Here is a 25,493-nt window from a genome sequence, read left to right as displayed (position 1 = left end):
CTAACTTTATATTGTCTAATTTGATAGGAAGTTCAAAATGATTTGAAAAGATCTTGCCATGGAAATTATATCAATTTTTATGGAATATTTTGAAGGTGAGAACAACGTCTAAACTTTGGTTATCATGCAAAGTTACATAATGTTCTTATAATTTATATATTTTTTGGCTTTTTATATTATATTTGCTATCCACATTGTAGCTTGATTATATATGGATTCACAATGCGCAAGGCTCCATTTGGAGCGAGCACTTCCTACTAAAGAGTTTTTTCATACTCAAGATTCAATTAGACATATGATTAAGAGAGTAACAGTCTCTTTCAAGACACCTCATCTTTTCGTGTTTGCTTATAAGTTTCTGCCTCCGAATATATGTAACTTTTTTTGTTTTATTATGAAACATATGTTAATTCATGCGTAGAGTAAATACATAATATTTTCGTATTGTGAAGGTAGTTGATTACTAAATTGTTGATATTGTAATGTCAATCATTTTTAAAAATGATATCTACACACCTCCATTACTTTTGCAGCCTTGAATCGTCATTAACAAAAAAATTTAATATAATAGTGACCTCCTTAATGTGTTCTATCTCTTCCCTTTTTCTTCTATATTTTTTTCTATTTTATTTATCTGTTTAATATGTTAACTATTGACCTTTCTTTTCTAAAATTATTAACTAACGAGTAAATATGTTTAAATAGGATTTAGTTCCCCTCTCCATTATCTTTTCTCTCTATTTCATCAAGTATACATTTAGATAAGAGATATATGTCTTATTTAAATTTTAAAGGTAAAAATTATATTAAATAAATAAAATTATAATCATAATTAATTAGTTAAAGATTATATTAAATAAATAAAATCATAATCATAATTAATTAAGTAAATAAGTTTTGAAAAGTACTTTCCAAATTCGGTATGAAAATATTTCCTACAAATTTAGATACACATTAATATCATCTTATATTTTTATATTTTAAATATTTGAATATGAGGCAACTTTGTTTGGAGATAAAATAAATAAATCTTATACTATTGATATATTTAAATATGTGGAGGCTGCTGTGTCAATGAAAAAAAAATCAATTTTTCTTTTAAAAAAATAGAAATTCTTTTACCTTTTCTTTTCTTTTACGTATGTATGTGAACCATAAGACATATTTTTCAAAAGATTACTATTTATCGTGCTAATTAAACATATTAAATTCATGTTCAACAATTTTGATATTTTGAATAATATAAAATTAAGATTAAATCAATGATATTAATGAATCTTCAAAATTTGTGGAATTTTACCAATTTTGAAGAGTATTTTTCTAATTTTATTTACTTAATTATGGTGAGGAATGTAATATAATCTTGACCTATATATATTACATAGAACATGTCTTTCATCTAAATGTATACTCTTGATGAAATGGAGAAAAAATATAATGAAGAGAAGGCGGATCAGGTTCAATATAATTCATGTATTCTCTCTCATCATGATTCACCACAAATATATCTCTATTTATTTATTTTTATTATATAGTCATTTATATAAATAAAAAAAATCATGTACTCCTTCCATCACATATTAGTTGTTCACTTTTCTTTTTACACGCATATATTAAGAAATTATAAACAAGAAATCATATATCTTTATTTGTTTATTTTTATTATATAGTCATTTATAAAAAAGAAAACCATGTACTCCGTCTGTCCCATATTAGTTGATCTCTTTTCTCTTTACGTGCAAATATTAAGAAATCATATATCTTTATTTATTTATTTTTATTATAAAGTCATTTATACAAATAGAAAATCATGTACTCCCTCCGTCCCATATTAGTTGATGACTTTTCTTTTTCACGCGCATATATTTAGAAATCATAATTAAGTGGGTAGTTTTACCAATTCACCCCTTAAGAACTTTTTTGAAACTTTACAAAACACTTTAAAAAGGAATTAATTGCAAGGTAATTTGAAAAAAATCTTGATTTATTAAGGTGATCAATTAATATGTGACAACTATTTTTAGTATAGTGATCAACTAATATGGGACATTATGAGTAATTTATGATGGAGTAGATTGTGATTGAACTAATAAGATTGCTATAAATCATTAACTTTAATTAGTATGAAACTATGATGATTGAATTATCAATTAGCTCAAGTTTTTCATATCAACTTTTAAGTTTCATCTTTTTTTTATCAGCAATTTGTAGCATATTTTTTTTAGCAATTTCTTTTAATAGGTCATATTAGAACCGTAACTTAATTTCTCTCTTTTATTGCATTAATTATTAGTAAAATATTTGTCAAGTAATGACACTAATTATTTTAGAATATATTTAATCTTTTATTTTAACTGCGCAAAGCGCGGCCAAGTACACTAGTTACATATGACTATTGATAAAGATAGGTATGTACATTTTATTTACATAAGCAAAAGGAAAATAGTGACATATAAATAGTAACGGAGAGAATATTTTAAGATTAAAATAAGCATTGATGTTTTTGCAACCTTATAATTAATTTTCTGTCGAGAGTAAGGGTCAAACCCCTCATTGAAGGAATCAGAATTTATTACTTTTTTTTTTGTATGACATTATTTTTTCAATTTTTTTAAAAATATTATTATGTTTAAAAATAGTTTTAACTTTAAAGATTTTAATTTATCAAAATCTCGTACATTAGAACCTATAATTATGGACCCCAAATATGTTGATATAGAGTTTTTTTATTCCAAAGTAAAATTCCCTAATATTTCAAAGAGTAAAAAAAAGAGTATATCAATATTTAGTTAAATTACTCCACAAAAATCAAATAAAAGAAGTATATTTTTGGTTAAATTATACCACATAATTTAAAAGAAAGAATGTTTTTTTTTTTTTTTGCCCTTTCTTTCCATAATGTTATTTTAATTATAAAAAGCAATTCAATATTTTTCAATAAGAAAAAATTCTTATTGATCTTGCAAAAGTATTGAAAGTTCAGTAAAAAAAAAAACTTACTTGCAAAGAAAAACATGTTATGATTTCTTATCTTTTTACGTTGATAAATTGTGTGTAGAATATAAACTCTAATAATTAAATATTGGTGAATTGTATTTACAATTCACAAAGGTAAAATCTTATTTGAATGCTTACGTCGAGTTAATAAATATATATTTGATTTAAATTAATTTAACATTTTTCTTAACAAATTATTTATTAGGATTTTATTTTATTAAAATTAATTTTATTAATTATATTTTATAATATAAATATGACTATTAATAATCTAATATAGTTATTTAATGATATACATAATATTAAAAAATAAATTGTTTTGAATATAAAAGCAAAATAATAAAATTTTATTAAATTATGTAACTATATTAAATTTAAGAGCAAGAGAGGCATTTTCAGGAAATGAAATGAATGATAATAATGAAGAAACTTATATTTATTTTTAATAATTTTTATAATTTGTTTGATATAAAAATAAGAAAAAAGTTTAAAATTATGAGAAGTAAATAAATGGTGAAACTTCCCAATGAGACATGTCACTTCATTTTTTTATTGTCCAACTTTAATATTATATATAAATTTAGATCTTTAGAAGAAGAAATGAGGTAAAAATTCAAAAAAAATTGGCAAATCAAATTTTGTAAAAAATAAAATGCAATATAATGTTGTTAAAGTTATAATAGTTAATTCCTTGAGTTGAATAAATAAAGGAAGATAAAAAGAACAGACAAAGGAAAATGGTAATAATAAATAAAAAGAATCGCTAAAATCAGTAATTATTTATTAAAAGGTACTCATCAAAGTAATTTTTTCTTCATCAAATACCCATTCATCCAAAATGAATTACAGCTCATGCTCCCCCCCCCCCCCCCCCCCCCCCCCCCCCCCCCCCCCCCCCCCCCCCCCCNCCCCCACCCCACCCCACCCCACCCCACTTTTGTTTAGGCCTAATTTCCTTCTAACGCTTTTTAAATTTAGGCTCAATTTCGCTCCAATCCTTTTAAATTTAGCCCCAATTCGCCTCCGTTCAAATCTTTTTCTACTATTAATTATTTTTGTTCTTGTTTTCTCATTTATTGTTTTTGTTCTATCATTAATTTTTTTTGTTCTTTCTCATTTATTATTTTTATTTTATCTTTTATTCTTTTCTCATTTATTATTATACAATTATTATTATTTTTATTGTATTCTTATTAGAGATACCATTTGCTAATATTTTTATTATTTTTACTTTTTTTATTAGTTTATCTTATTTTAATTTTTTTTCCATCTTTCTATATTTTTATCTTTTTAAGAAAATAAAATAAATTAAATTTTTTTTAAATCTCTTTTTATTTTTATTTTTTTTTCATTATCCTTTATAGATATCATTTGGTAACATTTTTGTTATTTCTTTCTTTATTTTTTATTTTTTATTAGTTTATCTTCTTCTTTTTTCTCTTTCTACATTTTTACCTTTTTTAAAAAATATATAATAAATTACTTTTTGTTCATTACTTTTGTTCTTTTTCTCATTTATTATTTTCATATTTGTTTTTCATTTTATATTTTATTAGAGATACCATTTGGTAATATTTTTATTATTTTTTTCTTTCTTCTTCTTCTTCTTTGTCTTTTTTTTTTTTGTCCTTTTTTCCTTTTTTTGGTTGGTTTATCATCTTTTAATTATTTTATTCTATTTTTATATATTTGCCTTTTTTAAAAATAAAATAAATATAAAAAAATAAAATATTAACTACTACTTTCAGATTAATAAAAAATAACTAAACTACAATAATAAATAAATAAATAAGAAAAAATACATAATTATGTGATTTTGGGTCTGTATGCTACATTTGACATTTGTTATGGTGTGTTTTTTAAATACAAAATTATGTTAATGGGGCACAATTTCGATTTGGATTGGTTGAATTTGCTCTTGTTATTGGGATACGTTGTAACATTAATATCCATCAAATGAAAATTAGTTGACTAGTGATTAGGGTATACATTTATTGGTTTAATATCACTTAAGTAAAGTTATCAGTTAAAGCATCTATTGTAATTATTTAGGGACATCATTGTAAGGAGTATATGTTTGTAACTAATTTGTATTTATGAGACATTTTTTTAGTTTCCCCTATATTGTAATTTATAGTCAATGTATATTTTTTATGACTTTTGACAAGCTATGTTGTATAGTCAATGTATACTTCTTGTATTTTTGACTTTTTTTTATGTAATAAAACATTACTATATTTATTGTAAATTAATTACTTTATTATACCAACAATTAAAATTAAATGAGGTCTCTCCTCTTTGCAACATCTTCCAACTCTTTTCTTTTGCCGAAAAGCATAAACACCAACGAATAACGATTAGTTCTAAATTGCAAGGACAGAACCACCAATTGTACTAACTGATTATAATTTATTAGAGATATGTGTCAAAAACACATTTAAACTAATTTTTTTTTTTTTTTAGTTTCATACTTGAACTATTGAGATTGTGAGTTTCATACTTAAACTATCACTTAAATTATAACTATTTTCTATAATTAAATTGCTAATTTTGACTAGTTCTATATTTTTTCCTAATCATATTATATATATAAGAGAACCCTAGGCTCGCCTATGTGGCGCCACCATAAACCAGACTTCCCTTTTAATTTATTTATTTCCAAAATTAGCTTTTCCTTTCATGAAAAATTGTGACTTTTATGAAAAGTTACGAATTTTACGAAGAGTTACGACTTTTACGAAGAGTTGCGACTTTTATGAAAAGTTGTGACTTTTCCAAAGAATTGTGACTATAAATAGAGGGCTTTCCTCTCGTTTTAAAACAACGAAAATTCTGAACTTCTTCTTCTTCTGCACAATTAAATATTCGTGTACTTTGCTCCTGTTGAGTGGCTCACTGACACTATTATTTTTGTATCAATACACTGGTGAATAAAATTGTTCTATCCTCACAGGATCTATTCCTTTAAACCTCGGATACTCGAGGGGAATAATTTTCTTAAGGGGACAATGTGCATTCAGTGGGCTCGATTTTTTCCTTTCTGTTTCATTCTATTGTTACAGATCGTGGTATTTTTTTTACAGTGATTAATTTATGCTTATGTTATGAATTGTTGTTTTTGAGTACATGTTTTAAACTTTGTTGTTTATGGTTATGTTTTTTATCATTATGTTGAAGTAAAGATATGCTAATCAAGAGTTTGATGTAATCATTAGACTATTGGTTTCACGTAGATTGGAATTCTTAAACTTGTAAAATAAATGACTTTTTTCAGTGGCTAAAAGATCCATGGGATGTCCAAGATTAGGACTTTTGACTGTTCAGAAGTTATGGTGGTTCCACACTACCTTGGAGTTTTAGGTATTCAACTTTCTATCTTATCGATGTATTCAATCGATTAGTGACATCCAAAAAATAAAGGAATGTAGTGGGATGGTAAGTATTGTACTCAATCTTAATCAAAAGTTTGGGGTTCAAATGTTGGATTGGAGTCAATGAATTACCCCTCAAAGTAGGATGACTCCATATTAATCAAATATTAAAGAAATAATTATCTCCTAATAAACATTAGATTAAAAGTCGCAAAAAATAAAGTTTTAACCATGTTGATCGAAACATAAACAACAAAATATGCCTTTTGGCTATCAAAGTAGTGTCATCGACTGCGAATAATTTTGAAAAAGGGACTTGCCAAGACATCATTTAATCCAAATTATTTGAGCGACATACGTTATTTCATTGAACTCCAAGAGATGTGTTTTTAAATTTCAATTAACTTATCAAGTACACAACTAATTACGTAAGATGTATAATATTTAGATTATGTATGTAGAGGCCTTGAATATGAGAAAAACTCTCGCAATTGATGAATAAAATGTTTGTGACACTTTTTGAAAATACAAATATAGACAATGAAACAATTACATATATTTTCTAAAGACTTTGATGATGAACAACAAAATGCATAAACAGTTAGAATCAAATCATTTTGTTTTAAGATTAAAAAAATATTTCATTTCATCTTTGGATAAAATATTTTTGACAAGTTATCGTAGGGCTGTACCCACTCAAAATACTTATATTATCAAATGTTCAGAAGTAAATTATTGACGTTGTTCACCACGTCTAATATTAAATAGTCTAGGGAGGTAATAGGTCCTCATGAAAGTTTAGTATCGCAACAGCAAATCCGACCAAAATTGGAGTATTTTCAGACCCTTATCCCTTAAAAAAATGAAAAACTAAACCATGTCTCTGGTGGAGACAAAACTCTACATTATTTAAATATGAATAATACATTCTATTTATTAAATAAAAAAATAATCTATCAATATCTATAGATTTTTATTTTTATTTTTTTTAATATAAGTGAAACTTAATAAATGGATTAAAATTATTATAACCGCGTTATATATAAATCTTCTCTGAAAGCCCAAAACAAGAAAAGAAAATCAAAAGAGCCGCTCTTTTCATCTTGAACACCAAACGCACTTCACTTCAGCAATCCATAAACTCCTAAATCCAAGAATCCATAAACCCTAAATCCAAAGAATCCATAAACCCTACCCTACCCAGCAATATGTTGAAGAACAAAGCATTCTCACGTCAAACCAGACAAGGCAGAATAATTAAGGTTTAACTATTAGAATTATGTTTCTGTATTTGTTTACTTTTTCCCAGAATTTTAATTTGAGTTTTTTTTGTGTTTCAGGAAGTTAGGGAACATTATTTGCGAGATGATATTTATTGCGGAGCCCCTTATTGCAAGAATGGGTGTAAAGTTTCATCTCCTTGTTTAAGCGACTCTCACTTCACTATTCTTGTTCTTGACACCAACGTTGTTCTCAATCAGGTGAATATACTTTGAAACCTTGGATTGTGTTAACTTTTTTTTTGTTCGGTTGGGTTTATTGTTTTCTTGAAATCTTGAATTGTGTTAGATTGATTTGCTGGAGAATCAAGCTATTGACAATGTGGTAGTGCTATCCGTGGTGTTGTCGGAGGTCAAGAACAAGAACATTGCGGTTTATAACAGGCTCAGGGCTCTGTGTAGCAATTCTTTAAGGAAGTTCTTTGTCTTTTCTAACGAAAATCACAAGTATGTTCCTTTCTTTCTGCCCCTTTTGTACCTCTAGTTGTTCTTCTATGAATTTCACTTGCCTTTTGATCAAAAGCAACCATTGCTTATTGCGAAAAGTTTATCCGTGTTGATTAGTCATTTATTCATTCTCAAAATATTGCTTTTCCTTCTGCTTAGCAATTAATTGCATCATTCTGGGGAGAGGGCAGGGGTGCAGGAACTATTGACTTTGAATGCTAGGGTTTGGTCAATGTTTTAGTAATATTTGTCATTTGATCCACTTAAACCGCATTGTGTTGTTTGTAATTTTGGGATAGAGGGAGTAGATTATTGAATTTAAAAAACACAGTGAGAAAAAGAGGTAGGATAGAGTATGCTGTTTAAGACTTTGGGCCCGAGAAACCAATTACTTTAGTGGTCCATGTAATTGTATGTCCAGGACTAGTCCTCTATGAAAGAGTGTTCCAATTGCTGAAAACTCTTTGGTCAAAGCTCATAAGATAATAGCTAAGTTACATTGCATTGGCAGCGTCTAGGATAGTATGGTGGTTATCACATGTGTGGCACTTGCTGAAAACTCTTTGGTCAAAGCTCATAAGATATAGCTAAGTTACATTGCATTGACATCGGCTAGGATAGTATGGTGGTTATCACCTTACACTTGTTGATTACTTGGATTCTTGGTCTGGGTCCCTTTTCATTCATAATGGTTGCAAGGGTTGCTATCAGTAGAAACTTCCTTTCCTGGCTTCAGTAATGACGCAGAAAAATATTTTAGTATTTATCTTTTGATAAGAAAGAAAAAGATTGTAGTATATCTTTATATATTTGCATTTTGACTGTGATCCACTTATACGATACAACCACTACTAGACATCGATTGCTACTTTACAGCCAGGGCTGAAATCTGATTAAAAATTCCTTCTTCTGCTCATTGTTCAGGGATACTTATGTGAAGGCAATGGCTGGTGAAAGTCCAAATGATCGGAATGATAGAGGTTTGTTTGTTCACCTTTGTGCAGTAGCAATTGAAGTTGTAAATCACTGCTTTTCTTGAACAATTTGTGCTATGCATTTCTGCGTATCCATTCACTAGTTTTCTGGGCCCTTCCATTCTAATTTCTCTAAGTCCTATGGTATGTGCTTGTGTTAGTGAATTAAAGGTCATACTTACATTACATGTTTATTATGTGCATACAGATTATGCTAAAAACATGCATTAGAGTTCATACTTATGTGTTTGATAACTGTATATTTATACTTTCATGCTTGATGAGAACTGAACTAGTCAATAACCTATTTTGAGGAACTATGCCTTTGTTTAGTATCTACACACTATTTTATATAGTGAAAGCTGCAATGATTAGTTTCTGTTTCTGTTTGGAAGAACGCATTGCACTATAACCAAGTTACTTAGGGGTCATTTGGATCGAGTCTATTCAAGGATTGTAATTTTGTCGGACATTTCGTTCGTCGTGTTAAAGTTGGATATGCAATATATAATGTAAAATGTGTTTGTTACTTCATCAAAAAGAATGTAAAATGCTATGATTTTGTCTACACAAATTCACTTTACTGTAATTTCTATGAATAACAATTATTAGCACTTTAATTCTTTTCAAAATGTTATGAGTAGCTAAGTATCATAATTAGGGTTATGGGACCTAGAATAGGGAGAAGGATAATGAATTCTTTACGTTAAAATCTTTGCATGAATGTGTTGATCATTGTGCATTAAGATTGTCTTTTTAATGGTTGCGAATATTAGAAACTCGTTATCCCTAGATTTTCTTTTGAATTAATGTTACAATTATATCCCTAGATTTTAAGCAGCAGTGTAGAGTATCTGATTGATAATCTAAACTGATGAGAAAGTTTTGCTCCTGCGAAATACAAAGTGAAAAATAGAATGCTAGACTTTATTCCTTTGCAGTTTCATAATGTGATTGAATAGTTAGGGCTTTATAAGTTATAACTTCACTAAATTTGGGGAAAATCAATTGCTAGAGAAGTTAAGGTAACCTGTCAATTTCTCCCATGTACTCACCCCAATGATGCATTGGGTTCTTAGGTGCACGGAGGAGTGAAGCACTTCAATCTTGAGGTTATCTTTTTGTGGAGTATTCTAGACGATGTCAGAACGAGAGCCTTTGAATTAACATTTAGGGTAACTTTTGCCTTTTTGATGTTTATCCAAGTATAACTAATGCAAGTATTTTTATTCCACCACCTATCCAGTATAAAATAATACATAGATTCTCTACTAAGGCTTCAAGATCTCTTAAATTTGATTATCTGAGTGCAAAACTCTTAAGTAAGTTGAGCTATATTAAGTTTAGTAGTCAAGAAGTGGATGGGAAAGGTTAACATGATTTGTGGAGGTATAATCGAGAACCATGGTCGTTTATCTCTTATAGGTCTTTACATCTATGCCTTCAAATCTATACTTAATGAAGCTGAATGCTTTTGTTCGTAATCACCAGTAGATTGATAAACGTCAACAATTTTTGGTGGTTCAGCTATTAGGGTTGCAGCTAAATGGTATCAGGATCATCTTGGCAGCGCAGTAAGTGTCTTGCTAATTACGAATGATAGAGAGAATAAGAAGAAGGCAATTGAAGAGGGAATTTCTGCAGAGACAGGTAAATCTCTCTTCTTGTTGTCTGATGACAATTATTGAGTAGTATGTTACTGTGGTGCAGTGTTATTAAAAGTGAAAAGCGCAAAAAAGCTCTAAGGTCCATGGGGGCTTTAAGCGCAAAGCGCGGGCTTTAATGAAAAAAGGCGCAAAGGGAGAAAAACATAAAATGTGTTTGTTTAGTCCAAGACTAATAATTATAACCATGAATGACAAATATATGACAAAAGAAATTGAAAAAAAAATATGATAAAGTTAAATATCAATTCATTGACAAGGAAAAGTTTGTCTTAGAACTTTGATGACGACACTGAAGCGCACATAAAGCGAGGCGAAGCACTCAACACGTTTTGAGCCTTGCTTTAGGGCTTAAGCGCGCCTTTGGTAACACTGCTGTGGTGTACTGATTTGACCACTGAGAGGCTTCTGTTAATGTTCATGAAAGTTCTCTTTAGTCGTTACTGTGTATAGAGCTGTTTTCTTTAGTTCCTGCTTAGTTAAATTTATCTTCAGCAATCTTAACCAACTTACTTCCATTGATCTCAGTTGAATGCTATGTAAAGTCACTTGGTCAGCCAGAATTGCTTGACCTAATAGTACAGCCTCCTTCTGAAGATGTTAATATGGCTGATGTTGAGGATTTGAGGCCTTCAAAGCGAAAAGTCATTTATAATGAGGTATATTTAACCGCTTAATACAATTTATCTAGGGGATTTTTTTGGGTGCTGTTTTTAAGGCTATGATCTGGTAAATTACACCTGTTGTTCATGTTTTCTATAGCATAAGCCCATGTCAGAAATTACTTCTGGCTTGCTTCGGGGACTCCTTCACCAGGGGAAACTTCGCGTTAACCGTTTTAATCCATTTGAAGCATATGTTGGAAGTGAAAGCATTGGTGATGAGATAATTATATATGGACGTGCAAACATGAATAGGGCTTTTGATGGTGATATAGTGGCAGTTGAGCTTTTGCCTCCAGAACAGTGGCACGAGGAGAAGTCTTTGGCATTAGCTGATGAAGGTTTGTCCACTTCTTTTTTTCTTTAATGAACATGACTTTCTTGTATATTGCAAAAGTGACCTAATTTGCCTTAGAACTACGCGAAATGGTCTAGATTTGTCCTCTATTAACAATTGAGTCATCAAATAACTAAAAACGATTTAAGAGTAATTAGTATCTGATCAAACTAATTAGCACTATCATTTGCCACATTTCTATTACGTGGCTTCATCCACCACTTTTACCACCCCCTTTAACTTTTTACTGACCTCCATTCAACGTATCAATCCTTCACCATCCACCGTCGTCGTCACTGGCCATGGTTATGGTCAAGGGCAACAATATCATCAACATGTGCATCTTGACCTCCCTTTTTTTCCCTCACAACATACTAACCCTTTTAGTGAAATAACACATGACCTACCTTTTTTCTTTTTCTTATTTCTTTTTTTTTTGAAATTGGTAACTTTTTATATTCCTCAGCATTAAGGGCTATGCTGGCCACCTCCAAAAAAAAAACTGTTACAACAAAAGGAAAAGACTAAAAAGAAATACTTACAGAGATCCTATGAAGTCCACTAATTGGAACTCCTCTTCTATATCCTGTTCTTTACACCAAAAACCTAAAGTAGTAATTACTTTCCATTTGATCTTCTGTATTGTACACTCCTTTCCTTCAAAAATTCTCTGATTCCTTTCTTTCCATATAATCCACCATATACATGCTGGAACTGTTCTCCACCATCTTTTCTGACTTTTGCTGCCTCCCCTTTTGATCCAGCAGCTAAGAAGGTCAGAGGTGTGTTCAGGCATAGTCCAATATTCATTGGCTATGCTTGTAAACAGAGCCCACACCCGAGCAGTTACCTTACAGTGCATGAATAAGTGTTTGTTAGTCTCCAGAGCTTCTTTACAAAGGAGGCATCTGGATACTATGTTGATGCCCCTCTTCTGCATTGCCTCATGAGTCAAACATTTTTTCCTAGCAACCAACCAAGTGAAACACTTCACCTTGGCAGGAGCCACACTTTTCCATATTGTGTTCCAAGGTCCAATGGATCTTCCTGCACATCTTTTAAGTCCCCAGTTGTATAATCTATTCACTGAAAATACCCCATCTTTGTGATGTCCCCATGCTAATCTGTCTGGCTCTAGAGTAGTACCTGGGAATCCACCAATCAAGCCCAAACACTCCACCATTCCATCAATCTCCCAGTCATTTAGCAGTCTTCTAAATATTATATTCCAACCTTGTGGTGACCACATCTCCTCTATCTTGCTGTTGGTATTTGTGCATATTGAGAAAAGAATAGGGAACAAGTCCCTCAAAATCCCATTTCCACACCAATCATCTAGCCAGAACTTTGTTTTGTCTCCTCTACCCACCACAATTTTTGAGTTGTTCTTTAGACTCTCCCAAAGGTTTCTGATGGTCCTCCACACCCCAACTCCATAAGTTTCATTAACTTCACTAGTGCACCAGAAATCCTCTTGCCCATATTTGTGGTTTATTATCTCTTTCCATAGAGCCTGCTCCTCCTGATTATATCTCCACAACCATTTTGAGAGGAGGCTCATGTTATGAACTTTTAAATTTCTCACTCCCAGCCCCCCATTTTCCTTGCTTTGTTGTACTACAGGCCATTTCACCAGGTTGAATCCCTTTTCTATCTTGTTCCCTTGCCATAAGAAGTTCCTTCTGAGTGCATCTAAAACCTTCACTATGCTACTAGGAATAGGAAAAAGGGACATCACATAAGTGGGTAAAGAATCCAGAACTGAGTTAATTAATGTAACTCTACCTCCCAGAGATAGGTATTGAGATTTCCATATAGCCAATTTCTTCTCTGTTTTCTCAATAATGCCATCCCAAATTTTTCCTGCTTTGTGCTCAGAACCCAAAGGCATCCCAAGGTAAACTGTTGGGAGCTTCTCTATCTTGCACTTCAAGATGCTTGCAAGATCCTCAATCTGTTGCACTTCCTTAATTGGAAAAATGCTACTCTTTCTCCAGTTTACTTTCAATCCTGAGCAAGCCTCAAAGACCACCAGGATCACTCTTAAGTAGCAAATTTGTTCCTGCTCAGCTTCACAGAATACCAATGTGTCATCTGCATACAAAAGATGTGTTAGTTCAATTGTATCATTTACCCTGTTCTTTATGGAAAAGCCCCTTATCCAGTTATTCTGAGAAGCAACTCTCATCAATCTGTCCAAACCTTCCATGGCTAAGATAAATAGAAAAGGGGATAGTGGGTCCCCTTGTCTCAGGCCTCTTTCTGCTGGAAAAAAACCAACTGGTTCTCCATTTACAAGTATGGAGAACCGCGTGGTTTTAATGCAGAAATTTATCCAGCTTAACCATCTCCACCCAAACCCCATCTGCCTTAGGACATTGATTAGAAACTCCCAGTTTAAATGGTCATATGCCTTCTCAATGTCTAGCTTGCACATCAGTCCAGGGATTCCACCTCTAATTCTAGAATCAATGCACTCACTAGCTAGAAGTGCAGCATCTATGATTTGCCTTCCTTTGATAAAGGCCATTTGATGCTTGTTTATTAGCTTACTGATCACCTTTTTTAACCTTTCTGCCAGCACCTTAGCTATGATCTTGTATACCCCTGTGATCAAGCTGATAGGTCTAAAATCCTTTAGCTCATTTGCCCCCACCTTCTTTGGAATTAAAGCTACAAAAGTGGCATTAAAACTCTTTTCAAACTTTTGATGAGCATGAAATTTGTGGAAGGTTTGCATCACATCATCTTTGATAGTTTCCCAAAAAGCACTGAAGAAAGCCATTGTATAGCCATCTGGTCCAGGTGCTTTATCAACAGCACACTGTTTTATTCCTTCCAAAACTTCTTCCTCCTCAAAGCCTCTAGACAACAATATTTGTTCTTCTTCTGTGATTGTTTGAACATCTAAGATGTTCAAAGATGGTCTCCAACTTTCTGTCTCCTTGTACAAAATCTGATAAAAATCCACAATTTCATTTCTGATTGCAACAGGATCTGAAGACTCTTCTCCATTAATCACTAAGGATTCTATAGTATTGTTTCTTTTGTGGGATGTCGCCATTCTGTGGAAGAACTTGGTGTTCTTATCTCCATTCTTTATCCACTGAATTCTGGATCTTTGTCTCCAATGGATTTCCTCATTTCTAGCTACTTCCTCATACTCCATTGCTATATGAGCTTTCAAAAGTTGCTCATCATCTGTTAATGCTCTGTGCACTTGAATGTTTTCCCACCTGCCAATTTGTTCCAGTAGGTGTTCTTTTCTGACCCTCCAGTTGCCTCTATTTTCTTTGCTCCATTCTTTGAGCTTCTTTTTTAAGAAGCTCAATTTTGAGGCTAGTATAAAGTCAGGACTGCCGGTCACATTAAAGGAACCCCACCACTCCTTAACTTTGTCTCGAAAGCCCTCCACATTTAACCACCACTTCTCAAACTTGAAATATGATTTTTTGAAAACCTCATCCCCACAGATCAGTACTATTGGATTATGATCAGACCCCAAACTAGGTAAAGTACTTTGTCTAATTTGGGTGAACATTTCATCCCAAGGAAAAGAGTACAGGAATCTGTCGATTCTTGAAGCATTTTTCTGATTTTCCCCTCCTCTCCATGTGTAGGGTCCCCCAAATAAAGGGGGATCCACAAGTTCCAATTCATTGATGCAACTGGAGAAATCAGACATAGCCTCGGAAATTCTGCTACAATTGGTCTTTTCAGATGGAAACCTTGTGGTGTTGAAATCCCCACATACCACCCATGGCCCTTCACAGAAGCTCCTCATTGCACCCAACTCCTCCCACAGTTCCTTTCTCTCCCTCCCATCGCATGATGCATATACTGCAGTGATGAACCAGATGAGGTCTTGATTTAAACCACTGAAACTGCAGGTAATGCTTTGGTTTCCTCTTTCTACTGGTTCCCCTTTCCAATTTCTTTTGTCCCACATTATCAAGATACCCCCCTACTACCTAAAGATTCCATCCACATTCCTCCCATCCATCTGTTTCCCCCCAACTGCTGCACATACTCCCCTACCTCCCCCCTAAGTTTCGTCTCCACCAACACTATTATGTCCACCCCCTCTTGTTGTATTCTACTTCTTACCAGATTCCTCTTGGTATCCATGTTGAGCCCCCTCACATTCCATGAAAATATTTTTAGCTTCATGATAAATGTGAGGTTGCATTTCTCCCTCTACTCCTTGTTGCACTCCTGGACTCTTTATCTTTGTAATTTACATCAAAGATAAGATTCCTTACTTCTTTGGGCACCATCTGATTCTCACATGTCCCCGAGATGGGGTCTATTTTTGTTAACTCTTTGAGCCTCCTCTGGTCAATTTTCAAAAGTAAATTGAAAGCTTCCTCTGTGCACCCCTCGAAAGCTACTCCAAACTCTTTGCTTAGCCTCAACAGATTTTTCTGTACCCATTCTGTTGCCTTGCCTTCGACTTCTTTGCTGCATTCCGAAGCATCACATTGAATGGGTGTTGGGTCACCCAGAATTGTGATTTGTTTTGAACTATTCTGCCCATATAACTCAGCTTCTTCTTCATTTAGCTCTTCCGAAATTTGTGGAGATTCTTCAGCATTCACCTGTGTGTTGACTTTCGATTGTATATAATTGCTAATTGAATCTTTCACCTTTGTTTCTTCCATCAGAATCTGATCAGTTGAGGAGTATATAATTTCATGATTTTTTTCCCAGCGATTTACATCGCAAATAAAAGGTTCAGGTTCTGTCGGGCAGTCTTTTGAAAATTGGGCTTTTAACATGCCCAAATGACTTGGGCCAGGGTTTAAAACCAAGTGGCCCTCTATTTGTTTTGAAGTGGCCCCCTTTATGACTTTTTCACCCACGTGACTTCTTTCACCAAAAAAAACCTTTTCTTCTCTGTTAGGTTTAACAGGCAGCTTTTCAGACCTATGAATATCTCTGCACCTAGACAGATCTGATGGGTTCCTCCCTCGATACCCACCCTCGTCTCTTTCCTTACTTGTACACGCTCCCTCATCGTACTTTTTACGAAAAGTCACCGGCGATTCTACCCATATAGGTAGAGAGAAGATGTTCTCCTCATCGGCGATCTCGATGGATGCCGGAATTTTTTTTGCCGGACCTTTGACACGAATCCTAGCCCAACGGAGATGATTTTTGAGATCGGTTTCTTCTTCTGTCTCTATCCAGCCGCCACACCGATCTCCAATTTCCTTCATTATTGGCCTGGACCAGAGATGTAGAGGCAACCCTAGAACTCGAACCCAAAACCATTCGAACTCATGGGTTATTGGGAAAGCCCCAATGGTCGGCGACCACCATTGAAGCTTTAATCTGCTCCCTTGTCTTCTCCAGTCACCCATCAAAACGTGTTCTGCTGCTTTACTGGACTGGAATTCAAAAAGAAATAAAATTCCATTCATATCATAGACTTGGACTCCATGCGCTCCATTCCAAGTCTGTTGAGCCCATCTTCTGACATCATTTCTAGTGGGTGTATCATCTTCTCCAAAAAATTTCCCCACTAGACAACGTGCCAATAGGTCTTCGTCTTCTAATTGGACTCGAGCTTGCAACATGCTGCCTTCTTCTGTTAGCTCTGTCTCAATTCTGGTCCATTTACTTTTCTGCAAAACGTCTTTATAACTCCTTCCCCCCTTGTTAGCAGCATAGTCTGCCTCCCCTGATAATTTAAATGCTTTTGTTTGTTTTATACCCCTATTAATGAATGCTTCTATCTTCTTAGCTAACTTTCCCCACCCCTCATTGAATGCACTTTCTGGGAGTATAATAACTGCTCTGTCACTACCTTTAACTGAAATTAGAGACAGGTATCTCCCGTATTGATTGAATTTCAAAGCTATAAAGAAGTTCGTTGAGAAATCCCTGCATCTCCATGACTTGGCTGCTTTCCCTCTGATCCCTGAAGCCTCTGTTAGCCTTTTGCAGACCCAACCGAGTGCTCCCCTGCTAAGAACCATTCTCCTCATGTGATGCCTAGCATCTTCAACCCAGTCATACCATACTTCAGCTTTTGATCTAGACTCCGTGATGTCGTAAGACTTCCCCCCAGATCTGAAATAAACTCTGTTGTCCATCTGAACAGCAATGGAGTTTTAAAAAAACGAGAAAGAAAAGAGTAGTATTCCGGTGGAAGAAGTCCACCGGAGAAAAGAAAAACCTCCGAAGTCCAGAAGGGACGTCAGAAGATTGTCTCGAAACTAGTGCCTGGGAACATTTAGAATTTTTTTGGTTCCCTTTTTCTTTTTCTTATTTCTCTCTGGTCTGTTTTATACATAATGAGGATTTAAAGGTTTTGTCTTATGTGGAAGCTGAATCAAACGTTTTTTCTCTTGAGCTGAAAAAATGTTGCTCGGCATGGCACCTCAGGTGGGTCTATGAGATTTTTGAAAAGATCCATTTCTTGGTCTTTCTTCTCTGTCTCATAGGCAAACTGATGCTTGCTGCCATGCTGAGTTTTAAATCTTTTGAGCTAATCGTGTTTTGGGGTTGCAAAATTCAATTTTCTTGTCACTAAACCACCTTTTTGGTGAAACTACACGACCTTATACTATTCTTGTTCTTATTACTCTCTCTGGTATAACTCGAAAAAGCAATCAAACATGTTCTCTTTTGAGCTGAAAAACTGTGCTTGGCATGGCACCTCAGGTTGGTCTATGAGATTTAGGAGAAAGTTCCACTTTTCATGGTGTATCTTCTCTGTTTGATAAGGCCAACTGATGCTTGCTTGCAGCCATGACAGATCTCAAAGCTTTTGAGCTGATTCGTGTTTTTGCTTGGCAAAGTGCAGTCCTCCCCCCTTCGTAAAATTACACATGGCCTTCCTCTTTTCTTATTCTTATTTATATCACTCTCTGCTCCTTTTTATAAACCATGAGGATGTGGAGGTTTTGTCTTCAGTGGAGGTTCAATTAAACTTGATTTCTCTCGAGCTGAAAAACTGTTGATTGGCACTGCACCTCAGGTAGGTCTATTAGATTTTGGAAAATCAATTTCCATTTCTTGGTGTTTCTTCTCTGTCTCATCTGACTAACTGATGCTTGCAGCCACGACAAATTTCAAAGCTTTTGAGCTAATTGTGTTTTGGCTTTGCAAAGTTCAGTTTTTCTCCTCACCAAACCACTCTTTTGGTGAAATTACACTTTCCTTATTTTTATTTCTGTTTGGTATAATTCAAAATGGCAATCAAACGGGTTCTCTCATGAGCTGAAACACTGTTGGGTCTGTGAGATTTTGGAAAAAATTCCATTTCGTGGTGTTTCTTCACTATCTCATAAGGCTAACTGATGCTTGCAGCCATGACAGACTCCTAAGACTTGAGCTGATTCGTGTTTTGACCTAGACATGCTTTCCTCCCCTCTCCGAACCACCCTTTTCGTGATATTATCCTGCATTTTCCTTCTTTTCTTCTTCTTACTATTCACTCTGTTCCGTTTTATGCACAATGATGATTTGGAGGTTTTCATTGGTCGATGTTCAATCAAACATGTTATCTCTCGAGCTAAATAACTGTTGCTTGACACGACACTTCAGGTGGGTGTATGAGAATTTAGGAAAAGGTCCATTTCTTGGTCTTTCTTCTCTATCTCATAGTCAATCTGTTGCTTGCAGCCATGCTGCGTTTCAAAGCTTTAGAGCTAATTATGTTTTGGCATTGGAAAGTTTATGTTTTTTTGTCACTTTAACCACCTTTCTGGTGAAAGTACACGACCTTCCACTTTTTTTGTTCTTATTATTCTCTCTGGTATAACTTGAAAAGCAATCAAACATGTTCTCTCTTGAGCTAGAAAACTGTTGCTTGGCATGGCAACTCAGGTGGGTTTATCAGACTTAAAAGGAAGTTCCATTTCATGGTGTATCTTCTCCGTCTAATAAGGCTCCACGACAAATTCCAATGCTTTTGAGCTGATTCTTGTTTGGGCTTGGCAATGTTCATTTTCTTTCCCCTTCCACACCAAACCACCCTTTTCGTGAAATTTCACGACCTTCCACTTATCCTATTCTTATATTTCTCTTTGCTCCATTTTATAAACCATGAGGATGTGGAGGTTTTTTTTTCATGCAAGTTTTGTGAAACTTTTTTTTCTCTCGAGCTGAAAAACCAGGACTTGGCACGGCACATCAGGTGGGTCTATGAAATTTTGTAAAAAAAAATTCCATTTCTTGGTATTTCTTCTCTGGCTCATAAGGCTATCTGATGCTTGCAGCCACCACATAAGCTTTTGAGCTAATTGTGTTTTGGCTTTGCAAAGTTCAGTTTTTTTGGCACCAATCCACCTTTTCGCTGAAATTACACATGACTTTTCTTATTTTTATTTCTCTCTCTGGTTTTACTCAATATGGCAATCAAACATGTTCTCTCTTGAGCTGAAAAACTGTTGCTTGGAATGGCGCACCTCAGATGGGGGTCTGTAAGATTTTGGATAAAGTTCCATTTAATGGTGTTTCGTCACTATCTCATAAGGCTAGCTGATGCTTGCAGCCATGACAGACTCCTACGTTTTTGAGCTGATTCATGTTTTGACTTACCCATGCTTTCCCCCCCCCTCTCTGAACCACCCTTTTCGTGATATTTCCCATGCACTCCCTCTTTTCTTATTCTTAACTCAATTTGCTCTGTTTATACACAATAAAGATTTGGAGGTTTTCATCTGTCGATGTTCAATCAAACATGTTATCTCTCGAGCTAAAAAACTGTCGCTTGGCATGTCACTTCAGGTGGTTTTATGAGATTTTAGGAAAAGGTCCATTCCTTGGTCTTTCTTCTCTGTCCTCATAGTAAATCTGTTGCTTGCACCCATGCTGCGTTACAAAGCTTTTGAGCTAATCGTGCTTTGGCATCGGAAAGTTTATTTTTGTTTCTGTTTAACCACGTTTTGGTGAAAGTACATGACCTTCCACTTTTCTTGTTCTTGTTACTCTCTCTGGTATATCTCAAAAAGCAATCAAACATGTTCTCTCTTGAGCTAGAAAACTGTTGTTTGTATGGCAACTCAGGTGGGTGTATCAGACTTAAAAGGGAGTTCCATTTCATGGTGTATCTTCTCCGTCTCATAAGGCTAATTGATGTTTGCAGCCACGACAAATTCCAATGCTTTTGAGCTGATTCTCTTTTGGTCCTTGCAATATTCATTTTCCTTCCCCCTCCACACCAAACCACCCTTTTCGTGAAATTAAACACGACCTTCCACTTTTCTTGTTTGTTTTACTCTCTTTGCTCCATTTTATGAACCCTGAGGATGTGGTGTTTTTTTTCGTGGAGGTTTTGTAAAAATTCTTCTCTCTAGCTGAAAAACCGGGACTTGGCACGGTACATCTTGTGGATCTATGAGATTTTGTAAAACAATTTCCATTTCTAGGTGTTTCTTCTGTCTCATAAGGCTAACTAATGCCTGCAGCCATGACAGATTTCAAAGCTTTTGTGCTAATTGTGTTTTGGCATCACAAAGTTCATTTTTTTCTCACTAACCCACCCTTTTGCTGAAATTACAGATAACTTTTCTTATTTTTGTTTCTCTATCCGGTTTTACTCAAAATGGCAATCAATCTTGTTCTCTCTTGAGCTGAAAAACTGTTACTTGGCATGGCACGTCAGGTTGGGGTCTGTGAGATTTTTGAAGAAGTTCCATTTCATGGTGTTTCTTAACTATCTCATAAAGCTAACTGATGCTTGCAGCCATGACAGACTCCTAAGCTTTTGAGCTGATTCATGTTTTGACTTAGCCATGCTTTCCCCCCCTTCTCCAACCGCCTTTTTTGTGATATTACTCTTGCACTCCTTCTTTTCTTATCTTATTCTTATTACTCACGCTGCTCCGTTTTATATTCAATGAAGATTTGAAACTTCTCATCCGTCGATGTTCAATCAAACATGTTATCTCTTGAGCTAATTAACTGTTGCTTGGCACCACACTTCAGATGGGTCTATGAGATTTTAGGAAGAGGTCCATTTCTTGGTCTTTCTTCTCTGTCTCATAGTCACTCTGTTGCTTGCAGCCATGCTGCATTTCAAAACTTTAGAGCTAATTGTGTTTTGGCATCGGAAAGTTTAATTTTTTTTTCACTTTGACCACATTTTTGGTGTAAGTACGCGACCTTCCACTTTTCTTGTTCTTATTATTCTCTCTGGTATAACTCAAGAAGCAATCAAACATGTTCTCTCTTAAGCGAGAAAACTGTTGCTTGGCATGGCAACTCAGGTGGGTCTATCAGATTTAAGAGGAAGTTACATGTCATGGTGTATGTTCTCCGTCTCATAAGGCTAACTGATGCTTGCAGCCACGACAAATTCCAATGCTTTTGAGCTGATTCTTGTTTGGGCTTGGCAATGTTCATTTTCTTTCCCCCTCCACACCAATCCACCCTTTTCGTGAAATTACCCATGACCTTCCTCTTTTCTTATTCTTATTAATCTCTTTGTTCCATTTTATAAACCATGAGGATGTGGAAGTTATTTCTTCTGTGGAAGTTTTGTAAAACTTGTTTTCTCTGGAGCTGAAAATCTGGGACTTGGCACGGCACATCAGGTGGGTCTATGAGATTTTGTAAAACAATTTCCATTTCTTGGTGTTTCTAATCTATCTCATATGGCTAACTGATGCGTGCAGCCACAACAGATTTCAGTGCTTTTGACCTAATTGTGTTTTGGCTTTGCAAAATTCAGTTTTTTTCTCACCAATTCACCCTTTTGCTGAAATTACACATGACTTTTCTTATTTTTCTTGCTCTCTCTGGTTTAACTCAATATGGCAATTAAACATGTTCTCTCTTGAGCTGAAAAACTGTTGCTTGGCATGACACCTTAGGTGGGGGTCTAGAAGATTTTTGATAAAGTTCCATTTCATGGTGTTTCTTCACTATCTCATAAGGCCCACTGATGCTTGCAGCCATGACAGACTCGTAAGCTTTTGAGCTGATTCGTGTTTTGACTTAGCCATGCTTTTCTCCCCCTCTCCGAACCACCGTTTTCGTGATATTACTCTTGCACTCCCTCTTTTTCTTAATTCTTATTACTCACTCCGTTCCGTTTTATGCACAATGAAGATTTGTAGGTTTTCATCTATGTTCAATCATACAAGTTATCTCTTGAGCTAAACACTTGTTGCTTGGCATGGCACTTCAGGTGGGTCTATGAGATTTTAGGAAAAAGACCATTTTTTGGTCTTTCTTCTCTCTGTCACAGTCAATCTGTTGCTTGGAGCCATGCTGCGTTTCAAAGCTTTTGAGCTAATCGTGTTGTCACTTTAACCACCTCTGTGGTGAAAGTACACGACCTTCCACTTTTCTTATTCTTATTACTCTCTCTGGTATAACTTAAAAAGCATTCAAACATGTTCTCTCTTAAGCTAGAAAATTGTTGCTTGGCATGGCAACTGAAGTGGGTCTATCAGATTTAAGAGGAAGTTCCATTTTATGATGTATCTTCTCCGTCTCATATGGCTAACTGATTCTTGCAGCCACAACAAATTACAATGCTTTTGAGCTGATTCTTGTTTGGACTTGGCAATGTTCATTTTCTTTCCCCCTCCACACCAAACCACCCTTTTCGTGAAATTACACACGACCTTCCACTTTTCTTGTTCTTATTATTCTCTTTGCTCCATTTTTATAAACCATGAGGATGTGGAGGTTTTTTTTTCCGTGGAAGTTTTGTAGAACTTGTTTTCTCATGTGCTGAAAAATTGGGACTTGGCATGGCATATCATGTGGGTCTATGATATTTTGGAAAACAATTTCCATTTCTTGGTGTTTCTTCTCTGTCTCATAATGCTAACTGATTCTTGCTGCCACGATGGATTTCAAAGCTTTTGAGCTAATTGTGTTTTGGCATTGCAAAGATCAGTTTTTTTCTCACCAACTCACCTTTTACTTAAATTACACATAACTTTTCTTATTTTTATTTCTCTCTCTGGTTGTACTCAAAATGGCAATCAAACATGTTCCTTCAAGAGCTGAAACTGTTGCTTGGCATGGCACCTCTAGTCGGGGTCTGTGAGATTTTGGTGAATATTCCATTTCATGGTTTTCTTCACTATCTCATAAGGCTATCTGATGCTTGCAGCCATGATAGACTCCTAAGCTTTTGAGCTGATTCGTGTTTTGACTTAGCCATGCTTTTCCCCCCTCTCCGAACCAACCTTTTCGTGATATCTCCCATGCACTCCTTCTTTTCTCATTCTTAACTCAATCTGCTCTGTTTTATACACAATGAAGATTTGGAGGTTTTCATCCGTCGATGTTCAATCAAACATGTTATCTCTCGAGACAAACAACTGTTGCTTGGCACGGCACTTCAGGTGGTTTTATGCGATTTTAGGAAAAGGTTCATTCCTTGGTTTTTCTTCTCTGTCCTCATAGTTAATCTGTAGTCATGATGCGTTTCAAAGTTTTTGAGCTAATTATGTTTTGGCATCAGAAATTCTATTTTTTTTTTCTTTTTAACCACCGTTTTGGTGAAAGTACATGACCTTCCACTTTTCTTGTTCTTCTTACTCTCTTTGGTATATCTCGAAAAGCAATCAAACATGTTCTCTCTTGAGCTAGAAAACTGTTGCTTGCTTGGCTACTCAGGTGGGTGAATCTATGAGATTTTGTAAAACAATTTCCATATCTTGGTGTTTCTTCTCTGTCTCATAAGGCTAACTTGATGCCTGCAGCCACGATGGATTTCAAAGCTTTTGAGCTAATTGTGTTTTGGCGTCGCAAAGTTCCTTTTTTTCTCACTAACCCACCTTTTTGCTGAAATTACAGATAACTTTCTTATTTTTGTTTCTCTCTCCGCTTTTACTCAGAATGGCAATCAATCTTGTTCTCTCTAGAGCTGAAAAACTGTTGCTTGGCATGGCACCTCAGGTTGGGGTCTGAAATACCAAATGCAAGCTGGTATTAACTCCCACCAGTCTTCAGTAGAATGTCTTCTTCCTATCTCCATACTCTTGCATTCCTTCTTTTCTTCTTCTTATTACTCACTCTGTTCCGTTTTATGCACAATGATGATTTGGAGGTTTTCATTGGTCGATGTTCAATCAAACATGTTATCTCTCGAGCTAAATAACTGTTGCTTGCAGCTATGCTGTGTTTCAAACTTTTGTGCTAATCTTGTTTTGGCATTGGAAAGTTTTTTTTTCGTCACTTTAACCACCTTTGTGGTGAGAGTACATGACCTTCCACTTTTCTTGTTCTTATTAGTCTCTCTGGTATAACTTAAAATTGCAATCAAACATGTTCTCTCTTGAGCTGAAAAGCTGTTGCTTGGTGTGGTACCTCAAGTGGGTCTATGAGATTTTGGAGAAGTTCCATTTCTTAGTGTTTCTTCTGTCTCCTAAAGCTAACTGATTCTTTCAGCCATGGCAGTTTCCAAAGCTTTTGAGCTGATTCGTGTTTTGGCTTGGCAAACGTCTGTCCCTTCTCCCCACTGCCCACCACAAACACAACAAACCACCTCTTTGATAAAATTATACACGACCTTACTCTTTTCTTATTACCTTCTGTGGTATAACTCTCTCTGGCCCATTTTATACACATTCAAACATGTTTTCTCGAGTGAAAAATTGTTGCTTGGCATGGCACCTTAGGTGGGCTTATGAGATTTTGAAAGAAGTTTCCTTTCTTCGTGTTTCTTCTGTTTCATAAGGTCCTCCCCCCCAACCAAACCATCCTTTTGGTGAAACTACACAAAACCTCCCTCTTTTCTTATTCTTATTACTCTCTCTGCTCCGTTTTATACACAATGAGGTTGTT

At 34.7% G+C, this 25,493-nt stretch overlaps 1 protein-coding gene across 1 annotated transcript in view; it reads left to right on the top strand.

The window, feature by feature from the left end:
• Positions 1–7,472: 7,472 nt before the first annotated feature.
• Positions 7,473–25,493, top strand: part of LOC125849095 (exosome complex exonuclease RRP44 homolog A) — a 34,687-nt gene continuing 16,666 nt past the window's right edge. The window contains exons 1-7 of the mRNA XM_049529108.1: positions 7,473–7,630; positions 7,709–7,849; positions 7,938–8,095; positions 9,020–9,075; positions 10,597–10,719; positions 11,262–11,392; positions 11,496–11,736. Of these exons, the coding sequence (XP_049385065.1) occupies positions 7,577–7,630; positions 7,709–7,849; positions 7,938–8,095; positions 9,020–9,075; positions 10,597–10,719; positions 11,262–11,392; positions 11,496–11,736 (904 nt within the window). The 5' untranslated portion in view covers positions 7,473–7,576. The remainder of the gene's footprint in view (positions 7,631–7,708; positions 7,850–7,937; positions 8,096–9,019; positions 9,076–10,596; positions 10,720–11,261; positions 11,393–11,495; positions 11,737–25,493) is intronic.

The sequence above is a fragment of the Solanum stenotomum genome, chromosome 12, assembly GCF_019186545.1.
Source record: "Solanum stenotomum isolate F172 chromosome 12, ASM1918654v1, whole genome shotgun sequence".
Lineage (NCBI taxonomy): Eukaryota > Viridiplantae > Streptophyta > Magnoliopsida > Solanales > Solanaceae > Solanum > Solanum stenotomum.
Note: the sequence above shows the minus strand (reverse complement) of the source record. Positions and strands in the feature narration are given on the sequence as shown.